This window comes from Sturnus vulgaris, chromosome 26 (assembly GCF_052056855.1).
Source record: "Sturnus vulgaris isolate bStuVul1 chromosome 26, bStuVul1.hap1, whole genome shotgun sequence".
NCBI classification, from domain to species: domain Eukaryota; kingdom Metazoa; phylum Chordata; class Aves; order Passeriformes; family Sturnidae; genus Sturnus; species Sturnus vulgaris.
In genome coordinates, this window is record NC_142268.1 from 4,068,450 (window position 1) to 4,087,519 (window position 19,070).

Sequence of the window (19,070 nt, forward strand, 5' to 3'; positions counted from 1 at the left end):
TTCAGCACTTCCGGGTCCTCTCTCGGCGCTTCCGGCGGCGCTGGCGGCGGCCCCGGGCGGGGCCATGGGCCGGGGCGGGCCCGCCATGCGCTACAACGAGCGGGAGCTGCTGTCCCTGGCCCGCCAGCCCGCCGAGAAAGCGGCCGAGATCCGCATGAGCGTCCCCAAGAAGGGCAGCGGTGAGGGGGAGTCCGCGGAGGGGCGGGAGCGGCGGCTCCTGAGCGGAGAATCAGGGTTGGGGTTACTGGAGAGGGACTGGGGGTGCTGGAGAATCCGGGCTGGGAAAGCGGGAGAGGAGGGACTGGGAGAACTGGGATGGTGGGACTGAGGATACTGGATAATCACGAGTGAGAAACGGGGGAGGACCAAATCAGGACTGGGCGAACTGGGAGTATTGGGAGCGAGAGGTGGAGGGGGAGCAAGGTTGGAGATCGGTGAGGGGGGGGCAGGTGAAGGTGGGTCAGGACCGGGGGTACCTGCGGGTCCCTGACTGCAGAATCAGGACTGGGAATACTGGGGAGGGACTGGAGAGAGGCTGGGTGCCCTGGGTGATGGGACTGGGGGAACTGGAGAATCACGAGTGGGAAACTGGGAGTAGGACCAGGGAAGGAGTGTGGGTACGTGAGGGCCCCCGACTGCAGAATCAGAACTGGAATTGCTTGGAGACAACGCTGGATAGGAATTGGGGGAGCTGGGTGGGAGGATTGAGGGCACTGGAGAATCCAGGCTGGGAAACCAGGGTAGGACTGGGAGTGCTGGGAGGCAGGACTGGGCACAGGCAGACTGGGAATGGGGAGCTCGAGTGGTGGGAGCCTGTCTGGGCATGAAGGGAGGTTCTGGGGCTGGGCTGGGGCCAGGGACATCTCCCATTTCCAGGGGATCTGGGGAAGAGGCCCTGCTCTGAAATCTCCCAGCAAACTCCCTTGCAAACCAGCACTGGGGTATTGTACTCACTTCCTCCTCCTGCACCTTCCTCCTCTGAGGACCGGGAGGACTTTGTCCCTTGGAGGTGACAGCACTGCTGGCAGCTCCGGGCAGGGCTCCCGGGTCTGGAGCTTTTCCTGGAGTGCCTGGGGCGCTGCTGGTGCTGCTCTTGTGAGCTCTGACTGCCCAGGAGCTGCTCAGGGGCTTTGTCACCCTGAGGCCACTCAGACAGTTTGGGGAGCAGCCTGGGGGTGGTGCAGGGGGTGCTCTGGTGGGGTCAGTGCCCTGGCAGGGTTCCCCTGCTCCCTGTGCCCACTGTCTGAGCCCTGCCCTGCTCCCCTCTGTCCCTGCAGTGCTGAAGAAGCGCCTGGTGAAGCTCGTGGTGAATTTTCTCTTCTATTTCCGCACTGATGAGGCCGAGGTACGGGTTGGGACTCGTGGGGGGGTTTGTTCCCCTCCTTCTTTCTTCTTTTTCTGTGCATGCATTGTGTGGGCCGGGACAGAGCTGGAGCAGCGTCCACCTTTCCTCTTCCATCAGCTCAGCAGGGCTGCAGGAGAGCTGGAGAGGGACTGGGGACAAGGGATGGAGGGACAGGACACAGGGAATGGCTTCCACTGCCAGAGGACAGGGCTGGATGGGATATTGGTCAGGAATTGTTCCCTGGGAGGGTGGGCAGGGCTGGCACAGGGTGCCCAGAGCAGCTGTGGCTGCCCCTGGATCCCTGGCAGTGTCCCAGGCCAGGTTGGACATTGGGATTGGAGCAGCCTGGGACAGTGGAAGGTGTCCCTGCCATGGCAGGGGTGGCACTGGATGGGCTTTGAGGTCTCTTCCAACCCAAAGAGTTCTTATGAAATACAGATAAATCAAGTTTTCAATCCCTTCTCTGCTGCCTGATTTGTTTCTGGCACGTTGTGTCACTTGGGCAAGGATTTCCTGTGGTTGCTCTTGTTCATGGCCAGTGTCACCCACTGTCTCCATGTCCCTGAGTAGTACCAGGTGGTTTTTTGTTCATCCTGAGCTGCTCCAGGCCCCCTCCCGCTGCTTAACCTCCTGCAAGGCTCCAGGACAGCCCTTACACAGCTCAGTGCTGGTTAATTCTGGGTGTCACAGTAGATGTTTCATCTTTGATTTAAACAGCTGTCACAGAGTGATAAAGGCCAGGCTGAATCTGAACCACTAGAGGTTATTAACACCTAATTAACAAATGCAAAATGCTACAGGTGAGACGGGCATGAAAAGGTCGATTAAAGGAACACAAAATATGGTGCAATCAGATTGAATTATTTCAAAATAGCACCAGCTTTGTGAGAGTTGTTTAAAAGGTTCTAGGGAAGCCCTGGGGGTTCAGCCCTCGGGGTGCTGGGGGCACTGTGGGTTAAACCTTCTCTCTTTGTGTTTTCCAGCCCATTGGAGCTCTGCTGCTGGAGCACTGCAAGATCACCAAAGAGGAGGAGAACGTCTTCTCCATCAGTGAGTGCTGCCCGGGCACCCGGGGAAGGAAATGTTTTACTGCTCAGTTCCTGCTTTTCCCTGTTTCTCTGGTCACAATGGGGTCAGCTCAGCCCTTCCCCTCCTTGGTGGGGTCAGGACCCTTCACGTGGGGGTCAAGCTCTGCTCACAGGGGACAAGAGGAAATGGCCTCAGGTTGAGCCCAGAATAGGTTTAGGGTGGATATTGGGGAAAATTTACTTACAGAAAAAGTTTGGAAGTACTGGCACAGGCTGCCCAGAGTGGAGTCACCACCCCTGGGAGTGCTCAGAAAATGCCTGGCTGTGGCACTTGGGACAGGGGTGAGTGCTGAACCTGGTGGTACTGGGCTGATGGATGGACTTGATGATCTTAAAGGCCTTTTCCAGCTTCAACAGTTCCTCAGCCTTTCCCCTCCTCAGCTGATCCTCACTGTGCCTGAGGCCAGCCCCAGGAGATCTCAGGGATACTCCATGGCACAGCCTGTGGGATTTGCAGAGCAGCACCAACAGCAGCCAGACTCCACTGGGTGCTGTGGAATCCCTGGCAGGGGGAGCTTGGTTATTGACAGATCTGCTCTGTGCTGCTGCATTTTATAAAAAAAAAAACCCAAAACTCCTGGAGAGGCTCAGATAAAGCTGCTCCAGCCCCATCCTCCCCTGTTTGTCCTTGTGAGGGCTGCAGCTGAGCTGGCTCCCCTGGGAGCAGCCTTTGATCCTCAGCTCTCCCTGTGCCAGAGGTATGTGGCCACAATAACAGGATGTTTCTCCAAGGCCATCCCTGTATCTTTTGGCCTGGCTGCCAGGCACAGCTGTGGCTCTGCTCTGTGCTTTCAAAGAAGCCTCAAACAGCCTGGACACTGAGCCCAGAGCACCACGTGCTGGATTTTGGGGCTTTGGGGATGCTGGGAGCTCTGGTGGTGAGGATTCCAGCAGTGCCTGGTGTTGGAATGTGTCCACAGCACATCCCCAGGTGCTGGTGCAGCCTGACCCAGGTGTTTGGCTTAGCAGAGCTCTGGGGACAGGAGCTGGTGGCATGTCCTGGCTCTGTGCTGGTCAAGCACTGAGAGCTGCTCTCCATGGTGGGAGCACCATGTGAGAACCACATCCCCAAAAGCCTCCAGCAAAGGCAGCTCAGGGATTTCTCCTAGTGCAGTTTTTCAGGCTGCTCCCTGCAGGTATCCCAGTTCTCTCTCAGGGCTGTTTCCCACTTGGGTTTAAATCCATGGTGTCTTTGCAAAGGGCCTCAGGGAGTCAGTCCTGGGTCTGGCCCTGCTGTCCAGTTCGGTTCACCCTCAGTTTGGGAAGTTGCTCTTCCCAAGGTCTTGGCTGTAAGCTGGGAAATGCTGTGGGAACCCAGAGCCCCCCAGGGAATGGGAGAGGGGCTGGAGGTCGGGGTTGCAGACTCGTTCCCAGCTCATCTTTGTTAACAGAACTGCTAATTGTGGCCTGGCTTAGTCTGGGCAGGGTAGCAGAGGGGCACCAGCAGCTCTGCCAGGACCTGCCTGGAGCCTTTTCCTTGTCCCTGGCAGGTTTCATCGAGGAGCCAGAGAGGAAATACTGCTTTGAGTGTGCCACGGAGGAGCAGTGCCAGGAGTGGGTGGAGGCACTCAAGAGAGCCAGGTGGGCTGAGCCCTCGGGGCCAGGGCAGTGCTGGGGGCTGTGGGATCAGGAACTGGGAGGGCAGTGCTTGTCTCCTCCCAGACAAGCTTCCCTCAGCTCTAAACAGCATCTGAAACTTCCCCACATCCTTCTCTGCTCAGCCCTCCCCGTGCTCTGCTCTTATCTTGCAGCTACGAGTTCCTGAGGAGGAGCCTGATTTTCTACAGGAACGAGATCCAGAAGATGACAGGGAAGGTGAGTCAGTCCCTGCAGGGCACCTCTCAGGTGGTGCCTGAGAAGTCCTGCCCAGGCTGTGTGTGGGAAGGAGATCCCAGATCCCATAGGGAGCCATGGTCTCCACGGCCAGACCTGAGCACCTTCCCTGGGTGCTCACTCCCACCCTGGTGCACACAGCCCAGTGCTGGAGTGGCCCAAGGTTTGGAGCTGGGCACGTCCAGGGCTGGCCTGGCCTCCCAGGGGGTCTCTGGAGCAGTTCAGAGCAGCCCTGGGCAGATCCATGGGTAGGGATGCTGCTCATTCCCTGCCAGTGCTGGGAGCATCCCTGCTCAGGGGAGGGAGGTGGCTGTGGCTCCCCTGGACCTTGGCAGTGTCCTGGACCCTGGACCTGCTGTGTCCTGTGTGTCCCAAGGGCTGCTGGGCTTTATCTGCATCTCACTGGTGCCTCCCTGTGCCCCCTGCAGGACCCCCTGGAGCAGTATGGAATCTCAGAGGAAGCTCGTTTCCAGCTGGGAGCACACAGGCAGTAACTCCCTCACCTGGCTGGATCTGGCTCCACCCCAGCCCCCTGGGAAGGACAGCAGCTCCCCACACTGACCACGTGACTTTTTTATTTATTACCCAAATGTTTTTTTTATTTTTTTTTTTAAGGGAATTCGTTGCACATTCCCAGTTCCCCAGCTGGGGAGGCTCAGCTGCTCTGTGGATGCTGCAGTGGGAGCAGAGCCCCCAGCCCTGGCATGAGCAGAGGCAGGGACTGACAGAGCTCCCAGCTCCTGCTCTCCTCCAGGACATGCTGGGGCCACCTGAGCCAGCTCCAGCCCTTCTGCTCTGCCCTGTCCTGAGGGGGCTGCTGGCCTTCCCTGGCTCTGGATCCTCCTGCAGTCCCAGGAGCCATCAGCTCATCCCTGGCTGTAAGAGGATGTTGTGACTGATGCATTTCTGGGCTCTGGGGCTTTCTCTGCCCTTCCAGGGAGGAGTGGGAATTCCTCCAGCTCAGCCACAGCTCCAGCTGATAGAGGGAACTCTGCTCCCCTGTGCAGCCACGGCCTCTTGGGGTCTTCTTTTCCCTCCCCTGGGCAGGTGCTGGAATTCCTGGGGGCTGGATAAGCCCATCCAAAAGAACAGAGCTGCAGAACACGAGGGAACAAAGACAGGGAGAGATCCCTGAGTGGTCCTGACTGTGTGCAGAGCTCTGCAGTGATCCAGCTTCCCAGGGAGGAGAGGCAGATGGAGAAGCTGGCAAAGGCAGGAGCTTCTCCCTTTGGCTGGAGCTGCAGGACTGCACCAGCTCAGCCAGGCATTAACCCTTCATTCCCTGAGCCACTGCTGCAGCTTTTCTCCCCTCTATGTGTCCCCTTTGTCCAAAGGGGCAGACCAAAAAACTGTGCCAAGGTCACAGGGAGCCAGGGCTGCCTGTCCTGGAGCTCCTGCAGGAAAGAGATAAGGATTAGGAACAACATCCCTGTAGGATCAGCCCTGGCTCCAGCTGCACCAAGGAAAACTGCCCAGAAATGAGGGATGGAGGACACCCCCCATACCCAGGGCTGCTGCAGACTCAGATTCTTGACTGCCAGAGCAGCTTCCCTGGAACCAGCCCAGGAAAAGCCTCTGGGAAGGTCCCATGTGTCACTGTCAGGGGTTGCTGGCAGCAGGAATGGGGCGGGGGCTTGGCCTGGGCTTTGGGAGCTGCAGCTCTGGGCGTTGTTCCCCTCAGCTGCCCCGCCCGGGGAGGGGGTGGAGCAGCCTCTGAGCTGGGATTGAAGGGAATTTTGGGGTCTTTTCCTCCTTGGTTGGTAATTAATGTCCAAAGCAGAGCCCACACTGCAGCCTTTGGTATCCTGGTGTTCCCTCTTTACCTCGTGCAGCTGAGCAGCAGGAGTGACACCTGTCACTGATGCTTTTGTTTTAATCTCAAAGCTGAGATTTTTCCCTTTTCCTTCCCCAGATACTCCCTTTCCCTTGAATCATTCCAGGTGCTTGCTTCAGAAAATACCAAAATCAGCTGAGGGCAGCTGCCCTGGAGGATCAGCCAAGGGCAGCAGGGAGGGAGCAGAATCCAGGGGGGGTTGCCAACAGATGGCAGCTCCAGGGCAAGCAGCAGTGAGGGATTAAAAGCAGGAACACACAGGAACTGCTTTGGGGAATCAGTATCCTTGGATGACCCCAAAGTGCATTTTAATCCTGTCCAGCCTGCATTTATACAAACCAGAGCTGAGTTCTCAGCTGGGCTGCCACCACTGTAGCAAATGTCACCTGTGCCTTGCAGGACTCGGTGCCTCCTCACTGGACACCTTTCCCCAGGTGGAGCTGCCACCCTCCAGTGTCACTGTGCAGAAAATGGCTGTTTTATTTGCTGTTCCAGAGAACAGCTGGGTGAGCAAGAGCAAAGCCCAACACTGATTTAAATGTTCATCACCAATGACATTTCTTAACTGAATGTACAACAAAAGCTGTGAAGAGTTGCCAGGGCCAGGCCAGGCCCAGGGACTCAGATCCATTGTGGGGCAGGGCTGGGACAGGGGTGGGATTTAGGGAGGGACGATGGTACTTTGTAGACACTTTGAAATCTGCATCAACTGCTGGTGGTTTACAGACAATTGCTTGTTTTTCACACTCCAACTTTGCTTGTTGTGTTTCAGCTAAAGCTGGGTCCAGGCTCCCTGAGAGCCAGCTGAAGCCATTCCTCTGTTGTACAGTGAACATTCCCAATAAATCCTGTTTTAATCTTTGTGATGGTCAGAACTGTTCTACAACACCAGAAGCTCCCTGGGAGGGGTGGCTGGAGCCAGCTCAGGAGCACCAGGTGTGATCCCTGCTCAGGAGCCAGCTGGGGATGGCTCCACAAGGGGCTTTGGAGAGGCTTTTTCATACAATCAGAGAAAATTCTGGGTTGGAAGGAACCTTTAAAGGTCATTTAATCCAACTGGTTTTGGTTCTGGAGCCAGGGCAGTGGCAGGTGCCAAAGCTGTGAGGAAGAGGAGCTGGGCCAGGCTGTGGCTGTGGCCCAGCAGAGCCAGGGGCTGGGGGCTCTGGGTGAAGCTGGGGCTGTGTTTGATTTTAAATCCTACAGGGAATGAGCTCAGGAAGTTTTTGTGGTTTAAACACATCCCTGGCTGAGTTTGTTGCACTGGTGACACTGCTGGCTTAAAGTGAACAAAGCTTGGAGGGGTTGGGAATTATGAAAGCATTTAGGTTGGAAAAATCATTGAGTCCAGCCATGACCCAGCACTGCCATGGCCACCCCTGCCCCATGTCCCCAAGTGCCACATCCACCCTTTGTTCCAGCACTCCTGAGGCTGGTGACTCCTGCCCTGGGCAGTTTGTTCCAATGCTTCACAACCCTTTCAGTGAAGAAATGTTCCCAATATCCAACCTAAGCCTCCCCTGGCCCAGCCTGAGGCCGTTCCCTCTCCTCCTGTCCCTGTTCCCTGGAGCACAGCCCGACCCCCCCGGCTGTCCCCTCCTGTCAGGGAGTTGTGCAGAGCCACAAGGGCCCCCCTGAGCCTCCTTTTCTCCAGCCTGAGCCTCCCCAGCTCCCTCAGCCTCTCCTGGGGCTCCAGCCCCTTCCCAGCTCCATTCCCTGGACACTCTCCAGCCCCTCAGTGTCCCCTTGATTGCCCAGAGCTGTCCCCAGGCCCTGCTGTCCCTCCCCAGTGCCCAGCACAGGGTCCCCAAACCCTCAGGGCTGAAGGTGCCACCTGTGCCCCCCCAAACTCCCCAAATTCCATTTCCCTCCTGATTCCAGCCCATCCTGCTGAGGCAGTGAAAGTCCACACGAGCTCGGTGTATTAAAATACAGACACTTTAATATAAAGACAAAACTTCAAAGCATCGTTTCAATTACAAATCAAGGGAGACACAAGAAATTAAGTGGAAGGAGGGGAGCAAAAACTAACTCTTACATTGTGGAGAATAGAAAGGCCGGGTGGAAATATATATATTATACATACATATATACACACCAGAATTCACACTACTGCTAGGCAGGAATGAAAGGAATGACAGGACAACTTACCAGTATTAAAAAAAAAATTAAAAAAAAAAAAAAAAAACAAAAAGGAAAAAAAAAACCAACCAAAAAAAAAGATAAATTAGGGGAAGTTTGAATTTTAAATAATTCATTTTAATAGGCTAAACTATATAAACTAATTCCTATTCACTAGGAAACATCCCATATCACTGTCCTAAGAAAATGGGTTTTTCTAAAAATCCATTGAAAAATGGATTTTTATTAGTAGTTAAAAGTTTACTAATCAATTCCTGAGCAACAGCAACCTCATCATCTACTGCTTTCCCCATCCAAGTCCCACTCAGCGAGGGCAGGCTCTCACTCCTAAAAAGTTTAAGTAGAACAGAGACCTAAAAAGTTGGGTTTTAATTGGAAATCGATCACTTCAAAGATTAATAGGTTAAAAAAGCCAAGCAGGATGGATCAACCCATTCCACCTTTTCCTCAATAACTCCAGAGACAAAACCTTTAAAAAAATTATTTGACTGCACCAGAAAAGCAACCAGATGTACCTCGAGAAAACCAAAGGATCACAAATCTGAGAACTTCAGGGTTAGCATCATCAAACTTTGAATTTTTGGATGTGATTTTGTTTTCACACCATAAAGAACTCAAGGAGCCTCTTCAGGAAGGTCCCAAACAGCAAAAGTACTGGAGAATTATTTCCCAATTTTTTTTTGTCTTGGGTTTAAACCCTGAAGTTCCCAATAACAGCATCTTTCAATGCAATAATCAGTCTAAATAGATATTTATATATTTATAATGTATAAGGATAAATAAAATATGGCACAACAATATTTTGAAACTGGAACTCCAGCTTTTAGTGAAAACCTGATCCACAAATGGACCGGAAAATGGAAATGAAGCAAAAAAAAAAAAAAAAAAAAGGGAAGAAAATAACCCTTTAAAACCAGTAAGACTTCAAATATTCATACACTGACTGCACATCTGTGCTCCCAAAACTCCAATTCCTGTGATTTTTCCTCAGTGCTGCAAAGATAGTTCACAAAACCACTGTGTAGTTTCTGCTCCCCAAAAGGAATTTGGGTTCACAGCCCTGTCTAAGGCCCTCCCCTGCTCCCAATCCTTAATCCTCTCTGTGCTTTTGGCTCAGGCAAAACAACAAGAAAAGCAGAATTTTCCACACCAGCCACGCCTGGGAGTTGGGATGAGCCCAGGGTGGAGTTACCCAGGACAGAACACAGGGAGAACACTCAGGTTTCCAGCCCTGGATCAGAATTCAGCACCCAAAGCAAATGGGTCACACAGGACCTGACCCACCAAAGCCACCTCAGCATCAACAACAGGAGAAATCCCAGAATCCTGGGGAAATCCTCCTCCAGAGCAGCACCCCTGGGGACAGGGACACAGTGCAGGGACACGGGACAGGGACAAAGGACAGGGACACAGTGCAGGGACACAGGACAGGGATCCAGGACAGGGACACAGGACGGGGACCCAGTGCAGGCAGCCCCAGGCTCGGGGATGCTCCAGACCCGGCTGGGGAGGGAAGGAAGGGCCCAGGGAAGGATGAGCAGGGAGGGGAATCAGCCTGAGAACGGCTCCCAGAGCTGGGAGTGTCCTCGGCCAGCAAGCAGCAGGACCTGGAGCAGACAGGGGAGCCAGAGCATCCCAAGGGCACAGGTGGCACCACAGGTCCCCAGTGCCAAGGTGGGCCCTGAAGGGACTCAGAGGAGCTGCAAGCACTGGCTGTCCCCTCCCTGAGCCAGGGCTGGGTGTTCCCAGCACTGCTGGGATCGTCCCTGCCACCATCCCTCGGCCTCTCCTCTGCCTGGGATTTCCAAGTAGAAGAACAGGTGGGGGTAGCAGGTGCTGCTTTCTGAACACACAAATCCCAGGCCGGCTGTCCATGGTCACAAAAAAAGACCCTGGAAGGGGCAGCCCAGCAGAACAGGAAGATCCAGGGAAGGCTGGGATGAGATGGAAACAATGAGCACAGGCAGGGGAGTCCCTGTGGGGGGGAGCACCTGAGCTGCCAACTCTTGTACCCCACAGCACTGGGGTGAAGGTGCAGGAGCAGCAGGTAAGGTAGGTCTGGCTCTCACCCACCTCCTCCCAGATGTGTCTGTAAAGAGAATCAGAACAGTTTGGAAAGAGTGGAAAGCACCTTTAAAGGTCATTTAGTGCCCCCAAAGAAGGCTGAAGGAAACGTGTCCCCAGTGGGGTGAGGGCAGGGACAGCCCCAGGCAGCCCTGGAGCAATGCTCCTGCTGGAGATGTTTCCAGGTGGGATGGAAGAGCTGATCAGGCTGGGAACCTCTCCAGTGCCAGGCTGCAATTGCTCAAGTGACTTTCTCAAGGATTAAGTTTGACTAAAGAAAGAAGAAAGTGACTCAGCGCCTGAACTGAGTGTGACCCAGAGCTGGGCGAGTTTCACACTGAGTGTCAAGTCCTGTGGTTTTGGAATCTCTGGATCCAAAAAGAGATGAGTAAATCCATTCATGACCAAGTGATGTCACCTTCTGCCTGCAGGACTTCAGGGACTGTGGGTGTGATCCCAGACTCAGACCCTCCAAGCTCAGCTTGGTCCCACAGAGAGTCCCAGCACTGCCCGTGCCAGGCTGGGCCCAGAGCCAAACCCCAGCCAAGAGCAGGGGGAGCACAAAGCCTGCACTGGAAGATAAAGTGCTGTCCCCAACAGCAAGGAAAGAAAAGAGATGGAAGCACAAGAATTTCTGATCTGTCTGGTCAAGGAGACACAAATTCTTCTGGTTAGAAGGAGCTGGAGATGATGCTGAGTGCAGGAATGCCAGGAACAGTAAGGATGTGCTGCACTCCTGCTGCTTCCCTAAAAAGCTGCTTCTCCTCCTCCTCTCTCCCACTGCATCCACAACTGAACTGAAGATGTTCCCTGGTTGTGCAGACTGATCCTCACCTTCCTGCGGGTTTGTACCAGCGTGAGAGGAGATGGAGGGACACCCCCACACCCCCATCATCCCTGTCCCAGCTCAGATCCAGCCTCCACATCCTCAGCAATCCAACTGCTGGGTGTCCCCACACCCCTGGCTGATGGAAGAATTGCTGCTGAATGATTCATCTGCAGAAAATCCCAAATTTAGGTCCAGTGCCTTTGGAGCCCTCCCAGCACTGTGGGTCCCAGGGGACTGGGCCTGGCGAGCCAGAGGTGGCAAATCCCCAAAAAAGGAAGAGCCCACGCCAGTCTTGTTCCTCAAGGCTGACATTTAGCAGCAGGGACAGGTTTTCCTCAGCACAGCACTCAGGAAGTTCCATTTTTTTGGCAGCACACTTGCTCCAAGATGTGTTTTTGCTTCCTGGCGAGTCCTTTGCTGGCAGCAGGGGCGTGGAGGAGGGGGAATTGTGTGACAGCCCTGGAATGACTGGACCCAGCACCAGCAGAAATTCTCTTTTATGGAACTATTTGGCTTTGATTGCTCCAGAGGATCTTCAATTATTGCAAACAGGTTTCAGCTTCTGGCTCAGTGTTCCAACAGTGTGGCCACATGGATCAGATCCCACCAGCTCCAAGGTCTGCCTCCAGCCAGGTGAAAGCTCTTCCCAATGTGCAGACAGAGCAGGAAGAGACTGGCCAGGAGCTGGACTCAGTGAGCCTCCAGGTCCCTTCCAACTCAGGATGTTCTGTAATTCCACGATTTTAAGTTGAACTTTGCCCCAGATCATGGCAAAGCAATAAAAGCTCAGGGAGAGGGAAGACAAAACCAGGAATTTCTTGGCAAAAACATCTCCCAGCTTAGCCAGTGCCGAGGCACCAGTCCCAAACTGCCCCCTTGGCTTCCCACCTCAGTGCTGAGCAGGCCCCCTCTGGAAGCACCATTTGGGAATTGCTACCAGGAGCAGGAACAGGGCAGGGCCCGGGGGAAGACACCAGCAAGGCCAGAGCAGCTCCAGATTGCAGCAGTGTGGAATGGCAGGGTGGGATCAGCAGGCACTGGGATGCTGGCAGGGAAGGCTGAGGCTCAGGCTGGATCCCTTTCCAGGAATCCCAAGGATTCATTCCTGGGTCTGCTTCCCTTGGGCCTTCCTGGGTGACATCTGGAGGGTCACAGACTCAGAAATCCTGGGGGGTGGCAGTGGCTCAGTCACAGCTGAGTGCTGAGCTCCAGTGCTGCCCATTCCCAAGGCTGCTCCTGAGCCAGCCCTGCCTTGGACACTGGCTGGCCACCAAAGCAGTGACCAGAGGTGACACTGAGGGACAGGGCTTTGCTTTTCCACAACACTCACCAAAGAGCAGGTGACAAACTCCTCACCCAAGACCTTTGCTCCAAAGGGTCCTGGAATCATAGAATTGTTCAGGTTGGAAAAGATCTTCCAGATCAGAGTCCAGCTGTGAGGAGACAGTGCCCAGGCCACCCTGACCTCTGTGGCAGCTCAGTGTGGCTCCCCAGAACTGCTGCGTGCAGAGCACATCATTCCCACCAGGATCTGTCCCTCCTCATCATGCAGGGAGTGTCAGGTGCCAGCAGGGTGACACAGGTGACCCAGGCCTCGAGCAGTGCTGGGAAGCACAGAGGGTTCCATGGAATCTGGGGGTTGGTTCCTTCTCCAGCATGAATCCAACCAGACCAGGACAGGGGATGGCAGCTGAGTTTTCTTCCTGGATCTCCGTGGCTGGAGGTGAAGGGAGGCACAAGAGCCCCAAGGGGCACCATATCCTCTGCAGGAAAGGATCTGATAAAGTCAGAGGGATGAAAAGCTTCTACTTGTATTTCCTCCTCTCTCTCTCTCTCATCAGAGATATAAACGATGGGGGAGAGGTAATTAGGAAATGAATTAAGGCTGCTGCCCCTCCAGCAATCACTCATTTACAGTCTCCAGAGGCCCCAGCACTCTGCTGTGTTCTGGGGAAGAAGCTGGAGCTGCCCAACTCCCAGCTGCAAAACATCTGGGTTACATTGTGCTCCTGGATTCCAGGACATACACTGTGTTTGGCTCCTACGAGAAGCTACTGGATGTTCCTCTCACCCCGAGCATTCCTGCCCTTTTCCAGGTTTTCCTCGTGCTGCCAGTCCCTGAGCAGGACACACAAAGCAGAAAACATTCCAAAATGCCCCCAGTTCCCAGGGCTTTCAGTCCCTTCCCAGGGGATAAGGAGGCAGGACCAGACCCCAGAGTCTGCACACAGAGGCTCCCATGGAAGACGCTCAGAAATCAACAAAAAACTGCACTTGGTCCTAAACCTCTCCTCAGACTGCCCAGGATGAGGCACAGAGAGCTGAACCCTGCAGGGTGGGAGCTGCTGCAGCCCCTCACCCCCTGTGAGGGCACAGGGACTTCACTGACTCCTAACCCAGAGGCAGGAGCTGAGCAATTGTTTGTGACCCTGGGATGCTCCATGGAGCTCCTGCCAGTGCCTGACTGCTGCAGTGGGAGACTCACCAGGGAGCACAAGAAGGGATTTAAAAGACAGTGTTGCCCCTCTGAGCACCAGGGTCAGCAGGGAGGTGTTTTCCAAAGCCTGAATGTGATTTTTTTCCAGTCATTTTGCTGTTGCAATCCCCTTTCTACTGTAGTTTCCTTTATTGGTGCTTGGCCCAGCCTGAACTCAGACCAGCCTGATTTCTACTTAAATGGACCCTCCTTCTCCTCCTCACTTTGTGCACTTGAATAAATAAGTTTTTACAGGTTCATTGTGCATTGTACAGTCTAAAAATAAAGGAAATAAAGCATAGGAAACTTAGAAGTTTTCATCACAGCTCTATAAAATCGGCCCTTCCTGCACACACAACACCGAGTCACGACACAACCCCTGCCCCAGGAGGGACAGTGGCAGCACAGGCAGCCAGGTCAGGGTGTTTTTGTGAACTACAATTCAAGAACCCACTCAAAAGCAAAGGAACACGAAAGCAAAATGCACCTTGTCAATCCATGTACACGGCCAAGCCGGGTCACAGTCAAGTATCAAAACCCTACCAAGGAAACACGGCTTGGAACAGAACAACAACGAGCTGAGCAAAGCCTGCAGCAGGACACAAACACAATGGTCAGTCCTGCCAAGGCTGGGGAAAGGCTGCAGCAGCACCAGGGAGCTGCTCACTCAGCTGAACACACCCTGCTCATACACCAAGGGCAGCCCCAAGAAGCGTTACCAGACCAGCTACCAAAATTCACAGTGACCTGAGAGCCACCAGCAACTGCAAATGGCCCAGGGAAGTAGTTGGGATGGGGCAGGACTTGGATTTCTCCTGTTCCAGCTGTGCCTGCGTGGGCTGTGCCCAGCCAGGCTGCCCCAGAGGGGAGCACAGAGCCCTCGTTAGGCACAGACTCAATTAAAACCCACCCAGCTCAAAAGCGCCTGGCTCAGTCCAAAGCAACCCCCAGGGAGGAGAATTCTCTGTCAGCCCCGGCTGCCAAGCAAGTGGATTTTGGGATATGAACAGTCAGGGGAATAAATAATCTGCAGACCTTTAAGAACTGGGTTTGGCATTGGTCAACCCCCCCAAAATCAGCACCAAGGATTCAAACCAGAGGCACAGTTCTGACGGACAAAATAGCACCGAGGAGGCTCTTTAACATCTCTGCTGGTGTGCCAGTCCTTTAGTATTCAGAGAATTTAATAATAATCATTTGTATTTGAGTCTAGGTGGAATAAAATAAGTCAAAATTGTTTTCACTTTAAAAAAAAGATAAATACTTTATCTAAACTATCAACAATACAAACTGGAGCTTTAAGCATTTCTTTTGCCTTTTTTTTTTTTTTTTTGCCTTTTTTCCTTTTTTTTACTCAGATTCACAGTAAATGTTTGCTCTGTTGTTTAGGTCTTTTTTATGTTTTTTTTTTTTTTTAATTTTGTCCAGTAGTAAGAGAGTAGAAACCCCTGCACAGGCCAGGTGAGCACCTTTCAGTGGAAGCCGAGTGAAGTTGGTCCACGTTGTCCTTGCATAGGTCACATTGGGTTGAGGTAGAAATCCTAGTTACCTGCACAACAGGAGGAGAGGAAGAGACTCATCTAAATAAAAGGCAAAAATCTGCTGTGTTGTTAGATGTGTCAATCATTCCTACATTGTTCCAAGACCTCCTCAGATGAAGCAAATCTTGACCCAATCCCAATTAGAGGAAAGGATGGATGTTCCAAGGGACACGTGGCCCCTCCAAACGCTGCAGTTTTTCAAGCTGTGACTGTGTTGAACTCTGTCCTATGGGACTGACATCGAGTGAGGGGAAAAGAGTAAAAAAAAAAAAAGATATTTCCCCCCTCAGTACTTCACCTTTTTATAATACAAGTTAATCTGCTTTGAGTTTTGTTATTATTATTGTTCGGGAGGGATAATATGAATCATAGAAAGGCTTGAGTAGGAAGGGACCTTAAATCCCATCCCACCCCTGCCATGGCAGGGACACCTTCCACTGTCCCAGGCTGATCCAATCCCAATGTCCAACCTGGCCTGGGACACTGCCAGGGATCCAGGGGCAGCCACAGCTGCTCTGGGCACCCTGTGCCAGCCCTGCCCACCCTCCCAGGGAACAATTCCTGACCAATATCCCATCCAGCCCTGCCCTCTGGCAGTGGAAGCCATTCCCTGTGTCCTGTCCCTCCATGCCTTGTCCCCAGTCCCTCTCCAGCTCTCCTGGAGCCCCTTTAGGCCCTGCAAGGGGCTCTCAGCTCTCCCTGGATCCTTCTCCTCTCCAGGTGAGCACCCCCAGCTCGGCTCCACAGAAGAGAAGCAAAGCAGGTTATTTTAGTCCCCAGTTCCTGGTTCTAGCCCTGGTTCCTCAAGGACTCAACACATCTCACTGAAATCAAGGACACTGCTCCAATACCTGGCCTGGCTTCCAGTCACAGGGCTTGGGATCACAACCACCTCTGGTACCATCAATTCTATTCATGTGCTCCACAACCCAGATTTGACACCCAGCTACTCTTCTCCAAGTCCCTTTTGTGCCTCTATTTTCAGAATTTTTCAGTGACAGGGACTGTCACACCTGATGGATCCTAGTCCAGCATGGCCTCAGTTCCAGGAAATTCCAGCAGAGACTCTCACACAGACCTCAAACAGACCCTCCTCACCATCCCCATTTTCCTTCACCCCCATTCTCTCTCTGTTTGGGGTTTTCCAGGCCCACCTTTCTGCTGGCACACAAAGCCCTTCCTCAGCCTCCCTTTCCTGGCAATACTTACGTGCCTCCCAAAAGCCTAACCAGGGGTTTGTGGTGTCTGAGGAGGAATTTGATGAGGAAGACACTACACACAATGCACAGAGGCTCTCTCAGGTGTGTTGTAATCGAGTTTTATAAGCAGCAAAGTGTGTTCAACCACGTTTGTAGCTTTGGTACCAGTGTAGAACAACAACATCACAGACCTACAAGGAAAGCACGGGGCCAGCTCCGGGGCTGGATGCATTGGCAAGCACGAGTTGGTACAGCAGGATTGCCACAGAGCGTTTGCATGAACCACAGTACCCAGCTCTGTGGTGGTACAGTTTATTCTGGAGCAGCTCTAGAGACAGTTCAATAAATACCTGCTTCAGGAGAAATGCACACAGCCTCCAGAACCCTCCTCTCCCCTACAGCCTTTGTGGAGAGTGGAGCCCACTTCCCCCTGCACATTCCCTGTGCTCCCAGGGCTCATGAGCAAAAATAAAACATCTGCTGAGACTGCTCCTGCTGGCCCTGGCAGCAAGTCCAGCACAGGGAAGTGACTGGGGAGTCACAGCCCTTCTCTGCTACCTGTGCTTGTGTTTCCAGTGATGCAGGGGACACTGACTGCACTGCAGGCCCAGGGAGTTTGCTCTCCAAGCAAAGTTGAAGCTTATAAGCCAGAGGTTTTTAACGTTGTGACTGTTTAGAGCAGCTGTTGCCGACTGGCAGTTTTTACTGACCACCACGTTGTCACACAGAGCCACAGAGGCACCTTTGAGCACCTCAATGGACAAGGACTGGCTTGGGATAAACAGGCTGTGCAGGAGGGGAGGGGGATCAGATGGGCAACACCCACTTCCAAGAACTGTATGAAACCACATGGAAAATAGACATTTCCTCCTGTTACTTCCTCCAGAAAGAATACTCTCTCTTTCTATGAAGAGATCTCAGCTTGAACATAACCCTGAGCCAGAGCAGAGTTACCCCTGTGAGCACTCCTTGTCGAGAAATCCTGACTCCCAGAACAGAGAGCACCAACACTTTCCATCCTCTGCCATCAGGTGATTTACTCCCCACATTTTAGAGATTTCTCTCCCCATTTTAGAAGTTTCTCTGCCCCATTTTAGGGATCATTTTCCCCGTTTCAGAGGTTTCTGTCTCACAGAGCCTGGCCCCGACCTCTCTCTGCAAAGGAAGAAGCGTCAGTGAGCATCTCGCACGCAAACTCCTCTGGTTTTGTGTCTGGCCTTACCTTACAAAACAAGAACTGTTAGCTAAGCAAGCTCTTTATCGTGGCTTAACCCCCGAAAGGTGCGAAGCATAAGGAGGCTGCATGCCAAGGGTCACCCACATAGCGGCCGTGCCAGCGGCGTTGGGCTGCGGGAGCACGCGGGGCAGGGGCGGGTGGTGCACGGTAAAGGAGGGGCGGGAGGGTTTGTGCTGCAGAGAAGCCAGTTTAATAGACAAAGAAGAGTTAGACTGGACAGGAGCAGAGGAGGAGGAGGAGGAGGGCAGGAACGTCTCGCCGGGGGGGATGGAGGGCAGGTTCTGCAGGAGAGCAGGCTCGGAGTTAGAAGCGAGTAAAGGAGGAGGGGGAGGCAAGGACACGTTAGGAGGAGGAGGAGGGGGATGGAAGACAGATTGCACTGGCGCTCTGTTGAGGTGCTGAGCAGGTCTAGTCTCACTAGATGTTACTAAATTAGAGGAAGAGGGTGGGAAGGATGAGGATGAGGTGCTGGCAACAGCCTGCAGAGGGTTTAAGCTTAGCACGGTGCTGCTAGAGACAGCACTGCTGCTGAAACTGGCTCCAAATTGATGAGGAGAGGAGGCAGAAGGCACCACATGGTTAAAAATACCTGCAAACAGGAGAGAAAAACTCAGCTTCAACAGATGGGCTTTGTACAGTCTCAAGTGACAAGAGAAACAAAACAAAAAAAAAAAGAAAAAAAAAAGAAATAAACAAACAAAGAGCAAAATTATAATAGTTACAGCCCCATACAAAAATATGCAGTGTGAGAAGGCAGCAAGCAATGAAGAGTAATGGTGCAGGCCAGGAGGTACAAAAGGTTCCACTTACCTTTCCTACTGCCAACCTCTAAATGCCACGAGGAAAAATGGTCAGACCCAAGAACTGTCAGTTCTATACCACACGGGCAGAGTTTTGATGAGATTAGAAGTGGTCTTTAGAGTTGGTTATCTGAAGACTCAAAGTGCTGCTCTTCCCTCCCCACCCTCCTGCTCCCCCACTTACAGGGCAGCAGAGGGGAGTTGTAATTCCAGCAAATCTACATGCTGAGAGATGTGAGAGTTAGGATTTCCCGACATGGTGCCTGAATGATTATGGACAGGTAAGAAAAACTGCCCTGGACACTTAGAAATGGCAGGTTCAGCCTATCTTCTAGTCCTGCCAGCTTGTCCCCGGTGTGGGCCACAGAAGCCAAGCCTGTGCAGAATCCCAGAAGTGCAAGGTGCATATGGCATTGCCCTTCCTGGCCAAGAAATGCTCTTCGTGTCCATTCAAGGGCCAGAACGCTACAGAACTCCCAACACCAGCTCCTCTGATGTTCTGCTCCTCCTGGATCATGCTAAATCCATTCAAGGCCTAATCTCAACCTTTACTCAAGTTGACAAGTTAAGAGATCCTTAACACGGTACCAGGACAAGTCAAATCTGTTACCTGCAGGCAGACCTAAGTTGGTTCCAACACAGCAACATCTGAACAAGCAAATATTATCAATCACAAAGTCTGGGT

The 19,070-nt window shown here is 53.0% G+C and overlaps 2 protein-coding genes across 9 annotated transcripts in view; one reads left to right on the plus strand and one right to left on the minus strand.

Moving 5' to 3' along the window:
- Window positions 1-29: 29 nt before the first annotated feature.
- Window positions 30-6,961, plus strand: PLEKHJ1 (pleckstrin homology domain containing J1). The gene is made up of 6 exons (XM_014884433.2): window positions 30-179; window positions 1,278-1,345; window positions 2,329-2,395; window positions 3,924-4,014; window positions 4,185-4,248; window positions 4,695-6,961. The coding sequence occupies exons 1-6, from the start codon at window positions 65-67 to the stop codon at window positions 4,758-4,760; spliced, it is 471 nt and encodes a 156-aa protein (XP_014739919.2). The 5' UTR covers window positions 30-64; the 3' UTR covers window positions 4,761-6,961.
- A 1,052-nt stretch (window positions 6,962-8,013) lies between these two features.
- Window positions 8,014-19,070, minus strand: part of DOT1L (DOT1 like histone lysine methyltransferase) — a 77,657-nt gene continuing 66,600 nt past the window's right edge. For 5 of the 8 annotated variants that reach the window (XM_088179205.1, XM_088179208.1, XM_088179207.1 and 2 more), the window contains one exon: window positions 8,014-18,174. In XM_088179205.1, the coding sequence (XP_088035331.1) occupies window positions 17,606-18,174 (569 nt within the window). In that variant the 3' untranslated portion in view covers window positions 8,014-17,605. The remainder of the gene's footprint in view (window positions 18,175-19,070) is intronic. The other 3 variants (XM_014884389.2, XM_014884386.2, XM_088179204.1) reach the window with 2 other exon arrangements.